Source organism: Eutrigla gurnardus (assembly GCF_963514095.1).
Source record: "Eutrigla gurnardus genome assembly, chromosome: 23".
Taxonomy (NCBI): domain Eukaryota; kingdom Metazoa; phylum Chordata; class Actinopteri; order Perciformes; family Triglidae; genus Eutrigla; species Eutrigla gurnardus.
Window position 1 is genome coordinate 4,461,450 of NC_139934.1, and position 16,622 is coordinate 4,478,071.

At 41.5% G+C, this 16,622-nt stretch overlaps 1 protein-coding gene and 1 long non-coding RNA gene across 2 annotated transcripts; both read right to left on the reverse strand.

The window, feature by feature from the left end:
* Positions 1-4,736: 4,736 nt before the first annotated feature.
* On the reverse strand, positions 4,737-5,949 carry LOC311008746. The gene is made up of 2 exons (XR_014596555.1): positions 5,654-5,949; positions 4,737-5,501 (listed from the first exon to the last, which is right to left on the reverse strand). It is a non-coding gene; the product is annotated as an uncharacterized lncRNA (long non-coding RNA).
* Positions 5,950-8,038: 2,089 nt separating this feature from the next.
* LOC311008705 (uncharacterized protein) lies at positions 8,039-16,322 on the reverse strand. Its single transcript, XM_084002530.1, has 20 exons — positions 16,242-16,322; positions 15,248-15,444; positions 15,052-15,143; positions 14,839-14,881; positions 14,663-14,748; positions 14,490-14,568; positions 14,314-14,399; positions 13,401-13,476; positions 13,225-13,310; positions 13,046-13,124; positions 12,880-12,956; positions 12,703-12,781; positions 12,530-12,615; positions 12,329-12,421; positions 11,937-12,032; positions 11,746-11,849; positions 11,547-11,655; positions 11,331-11,460; positions 11,190-11,216; positions 8,039-9,828 (listed from the first exon to the last, which is right to left on the reverse strand). Exons 2-20 carry the CDS (start codon positions 15,426-15,428, stop codon positions 9,281-9,283), a joined length of 2,157 nt encoding a protein of 718 aa, XP_083858656.1. The 5' UTR covers positions 15,429-15,444; positions 16,242-16,322; the 3' UTR covers positions 8,039-9,280.
* Between the last annotated feature and the right edge of the window lie 300 nt (positions 16,323-16,622).

The window sequence follows — 16,622 nt, forward strand, 5'->3', positions numbered from 1 at the left end:
CAGGAGCAGATTTGGTTATCAACAGTTAATTATTAATGTCAATATGATTATCGGTATTAATAATTATATTTAATATATTATCATGATATAATCATGAATAAACGGGGCACCACCCTGGGATCAGGGAAAAGATAACCTAAAACCGTATTCAGTCTCAATATAAAGGTTTTATACTCAAATGCCAAGGATCGTGATCATTGGCATAGAAGCATAAAAACAATTTAACAATTAAAAAGGCGTGAAATTCAAGCACTAGCCTTCACAACCTGCTGTTATCCAGTGACATATACACAACAAGCACAAGAGACCGCTAGTTATAATATAATAAGATTTATTAAAATCAGTAATAATGATCACAATCAATAACACTGCAATTAACAAAGCCTTATTACCTAACTACCTAACACACAAAACTAAGCGGAAGTGGAGTTATGTCCTCAACGTCCGGAGCTGGAAACAGCTGGCGGAGGATATGCGTACGTGTGCGTTAGCGGGACACAAACAAAGAGAGGGGAAGAATGCGCGCGCGATATTTCTGAGGCTGAGAAGACGTGCCGCTATCACACGGGCGCGCGTGAATGAACTGGCGTTTATTCCGCGAGACCGGTCTTTTAACTGATAGTAGAGGCTTTCTGAGCTCACGAATATGGCGGAGGTTAGTCGAAAACACTGTTGCAGAAATCGACCCAGCTGCGTGGGTCCACGATCAGTATTCAAATACAGCAGCACATAACAGAGGGCTTGGCGGTCCGCGATCAGAACTTAAAACACATTAACAAGAATTACAAGCATGTCCTACACTATCACTTATGTCTCTGCCCAGACTGATAGCCTCTTACTGGTGTCGTTGCGTAGGTTGCGAATCCGTCCTGGCGTTCGCGACGGCAATTCTTGAGTCCCAGCGTCAGCGGGAGACGTGACGAGTCGGCTTAGTCCAGGCGAGAGCGGAGCGGGTTTCCTCTCGTTGGTCAAACTCGAATAAAGAAAAAAGCTGGTGTTTCTTTCTTCCACGGACGGCGATATAATCGCGGCTTGGCGATTTAGTCAGCTTACTCCAGACAGCGTCCGGTAGCTGGACGGCAGGAACCGGCTTGGTTCCTCTTGTTGCAGCGGTGCGCTGCGGGGCCGTGTCCACCTCCTGTTGGTGGAGGGGTCGCCTCCCGTGGCAACGTGGTGTTGCGATGGAAGCGCTGGAACCAGCGCCCGGGTAAAAGTGGGAGCAAGAGAGTAAGAGAGTAAGAGCGTAAGAGAGCGTTCTCCAGGCGGCTTCGGTTTATAAAGCTCACGGCTGCTGCCGGGGACCCCCTGGGGTACCTGCAGTTGTCAGCCAATAGGGCACGAGTTGTGACGTCACATCTCTCACCTGGGTGAGAAGTGAAACTAAAATGGAGGTGTAGTTTTTAATCTCCTTTGTTCCTTTGTCCTGTGTAGGCTTTTGTAGGCCGCATTGTGTAGTCCTAACGGTTAGGTCCCAACACCATGATGATTTCAGGTACCTGGCCTACACAACTAAATAATAATGTCTCTTTTTGCTGGTCCAAACACGGATTTAGATATCTAGGAATAATTATTACACCTAACCCCACCCAACTGTTTGAGGCAAATTATAACAAATTAATTAAAACTGCAAGCAGTGTCGTGACCGGCCCTTGCTCATATGTGGTGGAGTGCCTGCAGTCACGTGGCAGTGTCGCGTCCGCCTACCCCTGCTGGGACACAAGCGATTGACATTCAAAGCCATCTGTCTCCCTGACTGCATAAAATCATTAGCAGGCGTGGAAAGTTTCATGACTGTTGATCTGGTGTAAAGCAAACTGGAACTGCATTTCAGAGTGACAGAGGTCACGTCTCCTCATGTCTCACTGATAGATCTCTGACTCCCCCTAGAGGTTGCTGCTCCCCTCCTTTTGGCCCACCTCTACTGTGTGTCTGTTCCCTCTGTAGGGAGGAGTGGGTGAGAGGAATGAGTGGTTAGAAACTTTTTTTTTTGCCCACTAACTATTGACTTTAGGCGGTGGGTCCAAGAGGCTTTTTTGTACATCTCCACATGGTCTATCTAGGAAAAAATATTTCATGAGTGTATGCCCAACCTAAAGGGGGGCTGTTACTCAGAAATGGCCATAAAATCAGTCACATTTCATGTCGCCATTAGGTGGCGCTCTGACTGTGAGACAATATTGCAGTGCAGACGCGTTCAGGACGACAGTCTGAATTTTTTGGAGCAGATCGGAGAAGAAACACTGAGGTTATAACAGCTTTAATGCCTTTGGCAAAGGTTCAAAATAGTAGCACAGTCATGGCGTCGCCCTGGCCACGCCCCTAAACTTTTCTTTTCCTAAACATCTTTGGGTAACTTTTTGTCCTTAATGCCTTTCCAACCATATATCCAATTTTGGTATCAATCGGATCACCGGTATAGTCCAAGTTAGATCAAGTACAACCCCTGTGAATGGCCAAAAACAGCCAAAAATGGCAACTTTTTGAATTTTTTTGGACGCGCCGCACATTACTCGATTTTGATAAAAATTGACAGGTATGTTCTTTGAAGCTATGTCAACATAGGTTTCGAGTTTCGTGATGATAGGCCCAAAGGTTATGGAGTTATGCTAATTGCATTTGAAATGCGCAATACGGGTTTTTCATAAAATCCAAGATGGCGGAAAATTTTGGTCGGCGGACTTTGGTGCGCCAAGAGGATTTTTTGTAGAGGACACTTGTTCGCACATGTGTGCAAAATTTCATGTCAATCGGAGTTACGGTGTGGCAGGGCTGTGGCCGAAAACTGCCAAATTCCCAATTTTTCACCAGGTCGCATGGACACACCAAATTTGGTGAGTTTTTTTTAATGCTGAGGCCTCCAAAAGGCACGTCGAACTGGTGAAAGAACTGTTTCAATCCCTTCCTATTAAAGTACCTTCCACTTTAAAAATGTTAGATAAACTAATCTTAACATTTATATGGCAAAAGAAGAAGATTAAAGATTAAAATCCCTCCAATTACCCAAAGACAAGGGAGGTTTAGGTCTACCAAACCTCAAAATGTATTACTGGGCTGCACAAGTAAATGCAATAGTGGCATGGATTGGAAAGAATCGGGAGGCAATATGGACCAAGATAGAGTAGAACTCCGTTAAAGGCGTTTCCTTATCAGTACTCCCATTTATGGATATAAAGTCAGTCAATAAAATCTAAATAAAGAACGAATGGATAAAACACACCTTAAAAGTCTGGACAACAGTAAAAAAAATGCTCAGGGGGCCGGAGTCGATCTCAAGGGCCACATTGATAGTAGGAAATCCCACCCTCCCTGTGGGACAGTAGGTCTAGAAGATGGGCCGACAAAGGTCTTTGTACAATTAATCAACTTTTCAAAGGAACAATTTGACCTCCCATCAAAGGATCTATACAGGTACCTCCAGATAAGGCATTATGTTACAAATCATAAGGAAAAAGAAATGGTCAGTAAAAACCCAAATGAAATCGAAGAATACTCTATTAGTGTTCTAGAGAGACATTTCCCAACAAAAAAACACTTATCTAATATATATGAAAGGTTAGCAAAGGGAGTCGGGATCAGCTCCAGACCCCCGCGACCCTGAATACAGGATAAGCGGTAGACAATGGATGATTAGCAAAGGACACTTCACAAAATACAGAGTACATCAAAGAAAAATGGGAATTAGAAATGAACGTTATAATTGAAGACTCTACATGGAAGGAAGTGTGGGCAGGTTGCCATAAGGGAATAAGTAGTCAACTGTGGAAAGAGTTTGACTGGAAGGTAAAGATCAGATTTTTTAATACCCCCTTTATTATCTCTATGTGAAAAACCCTAATGTGGCACTATGTTGGTGAAAATATGGAAATATTGGCGACACCACACACATCTTCTGGGGCTGTCCAGTACTCCAAAGATTCTGGGATGATATTAAAAAGGAAATCGATACTATTTTGGAGATAGATGTTTCTCTAGAACCAATGTTGTTTTTGTTGGGAGCCATACCCAAAGATATATATATAATACAGACCAACGATATGCATTGAGGATTCTCTTACTAGTAGTGAAGAAAAGGATTACTGTGAACTGGAGAGAAGTAAAACCACCAACTATAGGTCAATGGAGAGACTGAAAAATGTATATATGATGGAGCGAATGACAGCTAGTCTGCAGCTCACAATGGACACTTTCATTCAAAGGTGGTATTTGTATCTCAAGGTACCTGGGTGTACAATAGATGGGACGATGTGATGGAGTACTCCTCTTTGGAAAATCCTGCTCAGCTACCATCTATAGATATTTGCTCTTCTACCTGTCAATGTCAGTGCTTTTACTATTGTTAATATCATAATTATGTACATTTTTGTCTGCCAGTCAATTTACTATCCTGTTTTAATATATTATTTTTACGCATTAATATACCTCTTTACCTTAATCTAATTATAGGTATTTATATATTCATGTTTGAAGGTATGTGTATACATAAATGTGTAGGATGATGTATAGATGTATGTGTGTTTTATTACTTATTTTTATTTATCTAGTTAATCATTTTATTAATTAATTAATTTTATTCATCTCTACTCTTATTTATTCTTATTTTATTTCCCCCTCCTTCTCTCCCCTTTTAATTTATTTATTCATTTTATAATTTATTTACTTATAAATGTCTTAAAATGTTTAAATAGAAAGTTCTAAAAAATAAATTAAAAAAAAGAAATTACAAAAACATTGATTGATGCAGCTTTAAGCAGTTTATTTGCCAACATAAAAATGCAAACCAAACAGGATTTTTACTACAGTGACACTGTAGTAAAAATCCTGTTCCCGATGACAAGAATTTAGAAATCGTACAAATGTGTTGAACATTACTTTAACAACAAGGGGATCATACAGAGTAACAGTAAGATCTGATATATAACATATCCAATACTAAATGTAACTTGTGTTCTCTGTTTAATCGTGCTGAATATGTCATTTTCATCTTTATTTTTATTTCTCAAAATGTTTTTTATGCTGACAAGCCTCAACTATGTGACAGAGAATATAATGTAGTTTAACAATAAAATCAGAAGCAAAAAAACTAAGCTTTCTTTAGCTGAGCTTGGAGGTTTAAGACTTTGGGTCAATAACGAACCTGACAACTGGGATCCAGTGTCAACTAACCGTCCCTATAACCTGCCAGCCTCTAAGGCTTGCAGACCTTGGCATTGTCTGGTTGTTGATTTCCTAACTTTTCGAAATGGACAGGGACACATTGGTTGTCAATGACATCACAGGCAACAATCACTTTTTTATCGCTCTCCACCAGACTTGTAACTTTGCAATTGTTGTCGACTTTGAGGTCATACACCCCAAAGGTTGAATCGCTGATGCACAAGTTACTCCGTTTGTTCTTCAGCTGGTGGCCTTTGCCGTTACAGATTTTCTTAATGCTGGCCTGATCCGACCTCTTGAGGAAGGACTGCTTTGGTCTGTTGCAGAGTCCCATATCGCTGATGTACCTGTACAACAAGATCATTAACTGCAAAGTAATTGGCATCGATCACCTAGTTTCATGATGCTTAATGCTTTAAAGACAGCAGTAGGGTGATGTAAAAGTCAGGAATTTGTATGGAAGCAATATAAAATGTTGATGTCAGACCCTTTAACTCACTTTTCCCATTCGGACTTCGAACTTCTGTTAAAGGCCTTCTGAACGATGTGATTAGTAAGGAACTTGTTGTACTTAGCGATGCCGTTGTTGCTCCTCTGACAAGGTCTGTTGTTGTTCACCTGATAACGTTTATTGTGGCTCTTCTGAGGACGTTTGTTGTAGTTCTCCTGATAACTTTTGTTGTTGCTCTTCTGACAACGTTTGTTGGAGTTCACCTGATAACGTTTATTGTGGCTCTTCTGACGACGTTTGTTGTAAACCCCGTGAACAAGGGAAAGTGTGAACATGATGGCGATGAAGAGGACGAGCTTCATCTTCTCTAGAGTGCGAGGAAGAAAGGATGAAAGTCTAATTGGACAAAAAGAGATTCTAATAATATTGTGAATTCATTTTTGTTAGCGATGAAGAGGTTTCCTCACCTGCTCTGATCGGCCAGTCGTGTGAATGTTGCTGTGTTCAGTCTGAGGAGGACCAAAACCAACTGATCTAACAACCTTCCTCTCCTTTAAGATAAGGAAGGGTCTTTCTCTTTCACAGAAATATGTAGCAGCATTTCACCACAAGTATGAAAATAAGAAAGGGTTCTTCCTCATTCACAGAGATACAGTGGTGTGAAAAAGTATTTGCCCCCTTCCTGATTTCCTCTTTTTTGCATGTTTGTCACACTTAAATGTTTCAGATCATCAAACAAATTGTCATATAAAAGGCAAGGATAACGCAAGTAAACACAAAATGCAGTTTTTAAATTAAGTTTTCTATTAAGGGAGAAAAAAGAAAAATCCAAACATTGCCCTATGTGAAAAAAGTATTTGCCCTCTAAACCTAATAACTGGTTGGGCCACCCTTAGCAGCAGCAACAGCCATCAAGCGTTTGCGATGACTTGCAATGAGTCTTTTACAGCACTGTGGAGGAATTTTGTCCCACTCCTCTTTGCACAGTCGTTGTAATTAAACCTTATTGGAGGGTTTTCGAGCATGAACCGCCTTTTTGAGGTCATGCCACAGCATCTCAATAGGATTCAGGTCAGGACTTTGACTAGGCCACTCCAAAGACTTCATTTTGTTGTTGTTGGCTGTTCTCAGCCGTTCTTCAGATTTTTTTCTTTTTTGAATTTTGGCAGTGTTTGCACCACTAGAGGTAGCATGAGGCGGTTTCTCCAACCCACAGAAGTTGAACAGTTAGTGCAACTCATCCAGGATGGCACATTAATGCACACTGTGACAAGAAGGTTTGCGGTGTCCCCCAGCACAGTGTCAAGAGGCTGGAGGAGATTCCAGGAGACAGGCCAGTACACTAGGAGACGTGGAGGGGGCCGAAGAAGGACAACAAGCCAACAGCAGGACCAATATCTGCTCATTTGTGCACAGAGGAACAGGAGGAGCACTGCCAGAGCCCTACAAAATGACCTCCAGCAGGCCACTGATGTTCAAGTTTCAACTCAAACAGTCCAAATCGACTCCATGAGGGTGGTTTGAGGGCCCGACGTCCACAAATAGGGCCTTTGCTTCATGGATGAGAGCTGGTTCACCCTGAGCACATGTGACCAACGTGACAGGGTCTGGCGAAGCCGCAGAGAACATTCTGCTGCCTGCAACATCCTCCAGCATGAGTGTGTTTTAGGCGTAAACATAAACTCAGGGCCAGAAGGCCTCACCATACTCAGAAATGTTTCACACAATCAACACCATACTCAGAAATGTTTCACACAATCAAGCCTTTCTCACTTCCTTTGGCACAGAAATAACTTATTAGTATCAGCGGCACCTTCCACACCCAGACCTCACCGCAATAACAAACACACACACACACACACACACACGCTGATGTCATGCACCACACAGACTTGTATTGTGCTGCACACGTCTCCTCAGAGAAAGACGAACTATTTGAACAAACATGGTTTGGACAGCTTGTGTGACAACCTAAAACTGCTTTATCTGTATTGGAATGATGCACGATGTGTAATCTTTTTGTGCCTGTCTGATATTTCGTTCCAAGTGCCGCAGTTCCCGTTTGTTTCCTTGATCAAAAGAGGGGAGCAACAAAACCTGGAACCTTGAAAAAAATGCATCGATGCAACCGAGTGGAGACAAACGTACGACCCCACCTCCGAGTATCATGAGGGTTTAAAGGTGAAAGACGCACTGCCGACACCCACCACACAAAAGCTGCATAACCTGGAGCCATGTGACTGGGTCGTGGTCCGAGATCTCAGAAGGAAATCTTGGCGATCACGGAGGTGGAACGGGCCAAACCAGGTGGGGCTCAACACTTAGATTTAGATATTGGTGACTCCGAGCTTTTGCATGAGAAGGCAGGGGCGAACTATTTTTGTCTGCAGATGAAAATACTTTGTCGAATAAACCTCGGAGAAAAAGCTGATCCTGGTTGTTGATCTTTATTGGGCAGATTCATTTTTCCACAATAATTGTTTAAGGATTATGTAAAAAAAAATACATAATAAAAAATGGAAATGTAAGCAAGAGGCTTCTGGCTGCCCCCAGGCATGTAAAAAGAAAAGAACATGATGGCATTGAAGTAGATCCCAACAAAAGTAAAGGATTAATAAACTCTCTCTAAAGTCTTTATGAACTTGCAGTGTTGTATTAACGTCACAGTCTGATGTGATTGTTTTATTCTTTTATTTTTATTTTTTTTTACCAAACCAGTGAAGAATAAAAATTAAAAACAGAAATATTCCCCAAATGTAAGTTCCATTCATATACTCTCACTTCATATGGTGAAAACAGGTTGTAATGCCGGTGAGATCGGTTTCACCAGAAGATCCGACTACGTTGTACGTAACGGCAGGCTGACAGATGAACAGATATATGAGGATCTGTAAAAAACTGTTTCAATAAAAGGAAGTGGACGGTGTTGATGTACAGTTAAATAACAAAGTACATCTACTACTTTGTTATGATGCCACTTTATATTCTATATATTCTGGTCCGCTATAGAATATATGTCAATTGTCAATTATTTGACAGCTTCACTTTCTTTACAAAATAATGAATAATGTACAATCAGAAAAGAAAACATAGGTCACTTGCCATATAATTAATTTGAACTATTTGTACTATAGTTTCTCAAATGTGAATATTTGCTGCCTTTTCCTTTAAATCAATTTAATTGTTTTTGTAATTATTTAGGAGGTTTGGGGTTTGGACCCCAAAAAATAACATTGTGAAGGTGTCACTTTGGGCACAATTTCTCACAATTTTCAGAATTTTTACAAAGCAAACAGTCAATCGATTAAAAAGAAAATGATTGTCAGATTAATCAATAATGAGAATAATGAGCTGCAGTCAGAAAAAACAACAAAATATAATAGATTTTAAAAACAACTTCAAAAGTAAAATAGAGATTATACATGAAGGTATGAGTGCTAATAATCTAATGATATAATATAGACTAGTGTAACAGTCACAGGGGACATTTTTCTTACTTTCACTTTTACTTCCATTTCCATGATGTGATATAGATACAGAAGTAGTATGTTAACGGAAAAATGTACAGCACATTTAAACTAGCAAAAAAAGAAGAAATCATCGGTGTGTCAACAATCCCTGAAGAGCTTAGATGACCAGAAAACCCCCATGATGCCGCAGTACAGCTCAGCAGAGCTACCACTGCTTCGCCACGGCGGAGATGACCAGAGGCTGAGAGTTTTTCTCCTTTTCTTTCAGGTGAGGGCTGAAATACGGCAAAATCTCGCCGCCGAACGAACACTCTGTAAACGAGTGGATGTGAGAGCGAGCCGTCACGTCGTAGAAGGACACCAGGCCCTCCTCGTAGTCCACGAAGACCCCGACCCGCCGAGGCCTCTCCGGCAGGGCAAGGCTGACGGGCGGCTTCGCCAGGGCCGCGTACTTGTCGCCCTGATAATGCACGGCGACCCAGTAGCCGCCGCTCGGCGTCAGGGCGAGCTTCCCTTTCCGGTTTGCGCCGCGTCTCGCCACGCCCAGGTCCCAGCCCGTCTTGTCGGCAACCTCCACCTCCCAGTAGGACCTACCGGAGGTCAACCTGTTCAGGCCCAGGATGCTGCCGAACATGTCAAACCTCTGCGTAGCGTCGGGGACCCTCTGGTTCTTCCCTCCATCCCTCACAGTCTTCCCATCTGGGGACAGAACCAGCCAGGGGTGCGCAGAGGTTGGATCCAGCTTTACATCCACTGCAGTGGAAAGAGAATCATGATGGATGAGTGTCATACCTGGATCTTTAAGATCCGCTACTTCTTGGTACTCCTCAAAGGCGTATCCAGCCTTTTTGGGGTGCTTTACCATCCCAGCACCCAGTGATTTCCCCTAACCCCAAATATCTGATGTTCTTCATTCTCAGATGTGGGAATGATAGTCCAAATATATATATATGTTTTTCTTTTTTAAATGGGACATGTTTTGGGATCATTGGGTGCTCGGCACCCCTAAAGCTCTGTTCCTAGGATCGCCCCTGGTACTCCTTCAAACATCTTTTTATTTACTTGCAAGCAAATAGTTGGTGTACTTTTTGGTACTTATTTCTTTAATTTCTATATTTTTCTCTTGCCTCTTCATAATTGTGGATAAATGCATTATATATGGAGGTTTTCCTCCTTGTCAATAGGGGGTTGAGAGCTTTAGCAAGTGTGAACGTCTTGTGTTGTGTTGTTGTGTTGTTTTTGTCCTGGGTTTCAAGGAACAACCTTGAAAACCAAATGATGCATCTCAAGGGGTTTTCTTCTAAACAATACAGTTCAAAGTTCAAATGGGTGACACAGAAAAGTGCTCGTAAGCTTGGCAGGTCTTCTCCAGGGTAACAAATGAAGAAGCGACGCCCAAGGGTGGTCCTTTTCTACATTCCCTCGGGGGCGTGGCTTAATTGGATAATTGGAACAACAGGTGGGAGATAATGAGCGTCATTCAGGGAGAAACTAACCAGATAACAGACAGAAGTGTTTTATTTTATTTTAATATCACGAGCAAGTATAATTAAAAAAGGAATTTCTGTCACATTTAACTGTACATAAAGTAATCACTACGGTTGATTTCTCATGGATATTATTATTATTATTATTATTATTATTTATTTATTTATTTATTTTCTACCAACTTTATTACAGGCAGGATAACATTTTGAAATATGACGTAACAAATTTAACAAAAATGTACAAATGTTACAAATTTGACAATTTTACCAATCTTCTCCATAATATTCATGATAGAAATCACATTTTTAACTTTCTTTTTTGTACATGCATATGATTTCTGATTTATTTTGTTTATGACCTCCTCAGATTTCAGAATCTGTCTTTATTTTCTGCCCGAATGACACTAATTATCTCCCACCTGCTGTCCCAATCAACCAATTAGGACACGTAGAAAAGCGGCCGGGCTCGGGCGGCGCCTCTTCATTTGTCACCCTGAAGTCAGTTTGCTTTTTCATCGTCACCAAACTGCGATTTTAATTAAAGTCCCGGCTTTCTGCCTGAAGCTGTAAAACCACGACCACCACTTTTATTTCTTCCATTTTCCTTAAATGTTCAGAGTCACGCACCTGCAAACGTAGGCATCCTCCTGAGTTCTGTGGAAGAATAAATAACATGAGAGAATTCAAATGAAAATAAAAAAACAACAGTAAAAAAAAAACAAAGTGACTATAAATTAAATGCACCTAAAAAGTAAATAAAGTGCTCACCGACGGAAGAGAGTTTTTCCAGTTCCTGGTGAATCCGTTGCATCATGTTCGATGTCGTGGCCCTCAGGGACCCGAAGGAGAGCGAGGTGTCAACGGCGAGGTCGCATGTTTCGTCCGTCAGAGGAGACGCCTGTTCAATAAGTCGAACAAATCAACAAGTGGAAAAATACGCAGAATAAAATCTGAATAATGCCCTGAAAAGCTCGGATGTCCCACCTGCAGGTCTGGATTTTTGTCCAACTCGTCGATGCTCTTTTTGAGTTTGTCGATCTCCGTTTGCAGCGTCTGGACCAGATCGCGAGCGTCTCTCTTCACTCTCTGTCTCCTAAAAGTAACGCACGGCGGTCGTTTTTATTCGCCGATGACCTGAAACCGCGGCGGTGATGCATCGTCGCCTATAATCCCAGTGACCCACCTGTCCTCCAGAGGTTGGAGGGCCTTCTGCCGGGCGTCCTCCACGACCCTCATTGCCTGGGAGAACACGTCGTTGATCTCCACCCATTCGGCGTCCAAGTCGCACTGAGAGAGAAACAAACGGTCACGGTGTTACGTTAACAGATAAAAATCGAAGTGGGGAAGAAACATTTAAAATGCAACGCAGCTAACCTTGCAGTCTTTAACGGACGATTTGACTTCGGCGATCTTCTGCTGTCTCGCCTGGATCTTCTGCTGTAGATTGGCTCGGATCCTGTCTTGCCACACCTGGAATCAAACAGAAAAAGTACTCGTCTTAGTGTGCAAACATCGTAGTCTCTCGTAGGATGTAACATCTGTAACCATGAATCCGTACAAAAGTCATTCGATCTAGACGTCCGGATGCCTCCGCCGGATGGGGGAAAACTTTAACCTGATGGAAGTCAGATGATCGGCAAACTAAGTAGGATTCGTAGGCTGGGGACCATGAATGTCTGCCCCAGATTGCATGCCGATCAATCCGATAGTTAAAGATTCCACATTGGACCAAACAACAGCAACGCTAGTTTTGGCTGAAGTAGTACCTTTTGTTCCTTGTCTTCCTTGCTCTCCTTTGGTCGGACCGCTGGGGTTTCCTGAGCCGCGGTTATCGGAAGATCCAGGGGCAGTTGCCAGACCTAAACGGGGAAAGGACCAAATGATCGTACAAATTGACACATCTTTACTCACGAAGCAGTTCACAGGATAAAACTGGACATTTCAAACAAGTTAAGAAACCGCTGCACCTGCGCTGCCGATTGGAAATCGAGCGCTCTGCGGGCGTTGCCTCCGGTCAGCTGTGGCGTGCTGTAGCGCGGCGGAGTCTCAAACGCTATGGGAGAAAGAAGTCGGGCACATTCAAGCAAGAAGCAGCTGAAAAATCATCTGTTTGTCTGCAGATTGTGTTTGTGTTGCATACGTGATCTGTCCGTCTTCTTCACGGCGACTTTGGCAGGTTCAGGGTTCTTCTGGGTGATGATGACCGGTGACATCACAGGCTGTCCGGAAACAAAAGGGGGGGCATTTTACGGGTTTTGACTCAATATGTTCCACGACACTAGTTTTTTTTTTTTTTTTTACAGAAGTCTGTTTTTACCTGTGAAAAACTCAAAAGATCAAACGCTGAATGAGTTGTTTCTGATTTTGGCAGAAAGTTCTGTTGAGTTTCCTGAACTGTAGGAAAAAAGAGCAAGGTCATTGTTAAACACAGCTGCTTTGTTTTACTTCTAGTTATAAATATATATTCAAATTAGAATGCGTACGTGATCTGTTAGCCTCCTTCACGGCGACTTTGGCAGGTTCAGGGTTCTTCTGGGTGATGATGACCTGTGACATCACAGGCTGTCCGGGAACAAAAGGGGGGGGACATTTTACAGGTTTTTACTCAATATGTTCCACGACACTATTTTTTTTTTTTTTTTTTACAGAAGTTTGTTTTTACCTTTGACAAACTGGGTAAAACAAACGTTGGCTGAGTTGTTTCTGATTTTGTGGCCGTTGGCAGAAAGTTCCTTTGAGTTTCCTGAACTGTAGGAAAAAAAGAGCAAGGCCATTGTTAAACACAGCTGCTTTGTTTTACTTCTAGTTATGAATATATATTCAAATTAGAATGCGTACCTGATCCGTTAGGCTCATTCGCTGCGACACCTGCAGTCGCAGGATTTGCCTGGCTGCCGAAGACCATCTTCAAAGGCTGTGCGGAGAAAAGCGAAAGACAAGATTTTACAGGTTTTACACAACAAAGATTGGCTAACTTTTCCAGATCACTCATGACACCAGACATCGTTTTAACCTCGCCTCTGTGCTTTAGCTCTCATCTAGACCAAGATGTGTTCGGCTACGTGTAGCCAAGGTTTAGACCATATTTTAAAAAGCATTAAAAATGCATATGACATTTAAAATATGTTGAAACCCAAGGCAGCAACCTCTGGTTCTGAACAGTGAAGCCAAAGCTAAAGTGCCTTAAATCGGCATTATTTCTGCTGGCCACCAGGGGGCGACTCCTCTCTGGTTGTATAGAAGTCTATGAGAAAATGGTCCTACTTCTCTCTGCTGGCCACCAGGGGGCGACTCCTCTCTGGTTGTATAGAAGTCTATGAGAAAATGGTCCTACTTCTCTCTGCTGGCCACCAGGGGGCGACTCCTCTCTGGTTGTATAGAAGTCTATGAGAAAATGGTCCTACTTCTCTCTGCTGGCCACCAGGGGGCGACTCCTCTCTGGTTGTATAGAAGTCTATGAGAAAATGGTCCTACTTCTCTCTTGATGTATTGTCTCAGTAAACATTGTAAACATGAGTTTATGTCTCAATCTCTAGTTTCAAGTCTTCTTCAATCCAGCATGATGTTCATTTAGTACATTATGGTCCATTTAGAGTCCACCAGACCAGAAAGCAGGGGATGCTTTTGGGGGCGGGGCTACCTGCTGATTGACAGATTAGCTACTGAAATTGCTTTAACAGTTAGCTGTATACTTCACCTTGAATTATAGATATTATAATTTTTTTTTTTTTTTACAGAAGTCTGTTTTTACCTGGGAAAAACTGAAAAGATCAAACTCTGAATGAGTTGTTTCTGTTTTTGTGGCCGTTGGCAGAAAGCTTTGTTGAGTTTCCTGAACTGTAGGAAAAAAAGAGCAAGGTCATCATTAAACACAGCTGCTTTGTGTTACTTCTAGTTATAAATATATATTCAAATTAGAATGCGTACGTGATCTGTTAGCCTCCTTCACGGCGACTTCGGCAGGTTCAGCGTTCTTCTGGGTGATGATGACCTGTGACATCACAGGCTGTCCGGGAACAAAAGGGGGGGACATTTTACAGGTTTTTACTCAATATGTTCCACGACACTATTTTTTTTTTTTTACAGAAGTCTGTTTTTACCTTTGACAAACTGGGTAAAACAAACGTTGGCTGAGTTGTTTCCGATTTTGTGGCCATTGGCAGAAAGTTCCGTTGAGTTTCCTGAACTGTAGGAAAAAAAGAGCAAGGTCATCGTTAAACACAGCTGCTTTGTGTTACTTCTAGTTATAAATATATATTCAAATTAGAATGCGTACGTGATCTGTTAGCGTCCGTCGCTGCCGGGCTGCCGAAGATCATCTGCAAAGGCATTCCGGACAAAAGACAAGAGGGAAGGTGGAGATGCATGAATTAATCAAAACACGTTTTGTTTAAAAAAAAAAAAAAAAAAAAATATGTGCTCATCATTCAAAATTCAAAATGTTTTGTCCTGAATTATATAAATGTTATTTAGTTTGCTTGAATGATACCTCCTTCTTAACTGGAGCGCTCCAGTCAGTCGGCCAGTCGTCCGTTTGTTGTAACTCTTTGATAGCACGTTCGATGTTGAGCTGTTGATCGTCTGAAAACGATAATTAAAATAAAAAAGAATTCTGGTTGATGTTTTTTTAAGACACACATGCAGCAGGTGAATTGAGACACAAGGTGATGAACACGTCTCCTCACCAGACTGGAAGGGAGGGAGGAAGAAACTCCTCGAAGGCTCTCTGATCGGAGCATATCTGAATAGTTCACTCTCGGGGATGTTCACTCCCTTCGGCGTGCATCCCTTCTTTCCCTGGTGAGTCCTCAGGCCCTGGTAAGACGTCACCTTGGACCAACCGCAGTGGCACGTCTGCATGCTCATGTCGGATTTGTTGAGTCTGCAAAGATATGAACATTATTGTCACAGTCATTATAATTATTATTACTATTAGTAACAAATGCAGAACTCTCAGAAATGGCAGTATCTATATATTTTTGTGTGTTTTTTCCTCATAAATATACCAAGCTATTAAGCTGTTTGTTTCACATTGTGTCACATTTTGTTCTTTTTTTTATTGTCGTTTTTTTTATTGATCATCATATTTATAATTTCTTTATTTGATTATTTATTGCAACCTGGGTGTATGAGATCAGACGGTGGTTAGTCGCCCTCTAGTGGCGCTCTACGGTACATCGTGTAGTATCGACTATTTCCTGTTGTTGAATACAGACACAGGCGGATCCAGGAAGTAAAAAAAATCTTCACTGAAGAAAGTTTGATATAACCTCCGAGGAAAAACCTCGTCGGTGTCGCAAGTAGATCAAACTTTATTGATAAAAGGAAGTGTGTGTGTGTGTGTGTGTGTGTGTGTGTGTGTGTGTGTGTGTGTGTGTGTGTGAGAGAGAGAGAGAGAGAGAGAGAGAGAGAGAGAGAGAGAGAGAGAGAGAGAGAGAGAGAGACATGTATTTATATTTATTATTATTATTATTATGTAGAGATGAGTATAAGGAATTGAATCAAGCATGTGAAAAACATTACAAATATATATTACGTTACATATTACGTTATATTTTAAGTTATATATTATTTATTCAAAAATTGTTCAAATACAATCAATAATAATAATAATGGTGATGATGATAGGTATTTATAAATACAAAATCATTTATGCCTAAATTCAGGTCGCGCGCTTACCGTGCGTGTGGACGCTCCTCCGCCTCCCGGTGATCTGCGGCTCGTATCTGCGTCTCTTCTAATCCTCCACCGTTTCTGTTTCGTTTCACACAAACGGATTCTTACCTGATACGCAGTAAATATATTCACTCATTATGGGAATTGGCTCACTCCAGAAACAATACATATATTGGATTTTAAATAGTGTTGCATTAATCTGTAAGTGTCTTTTACTTTATCCGGGTAGCTTAGTCTATAACAATCTATCGCATTTATATGATCATTTTTATTATTATTAGTAGTAGTAGTAGTAGGAGGAGGAGGGGCAGGAGGAGGAGACTGAGTAGTTGTAGTATAATTATTTGTAGTAAATTATTGCTGTTGTTATTACTATAATTGTTA

Coding starts and splice junctions, on each gene's coding strand:
- LOC311008705 (XM_084002530.1), bottom strand. CDS start 15,428: ATGAGCATGCAGACGTGCCACTGCGGTTGGTCCAAGGTGACGTCTTAC. Junction 13,477..14,313: donor ATCTTTTCAGTTTTTCCCAG/GTAAAAACAGAC, acceptor TTCTCCGCACAG/CCTTTGAAGATGGTCTTCGG. Junction 13,311..13,400: donor GAATGAGCCTAACGGATCAG/GTACGCATTCTA, acceptor TTTTTCCTACAG/TTCAGGAAACTCAAAGGAAC.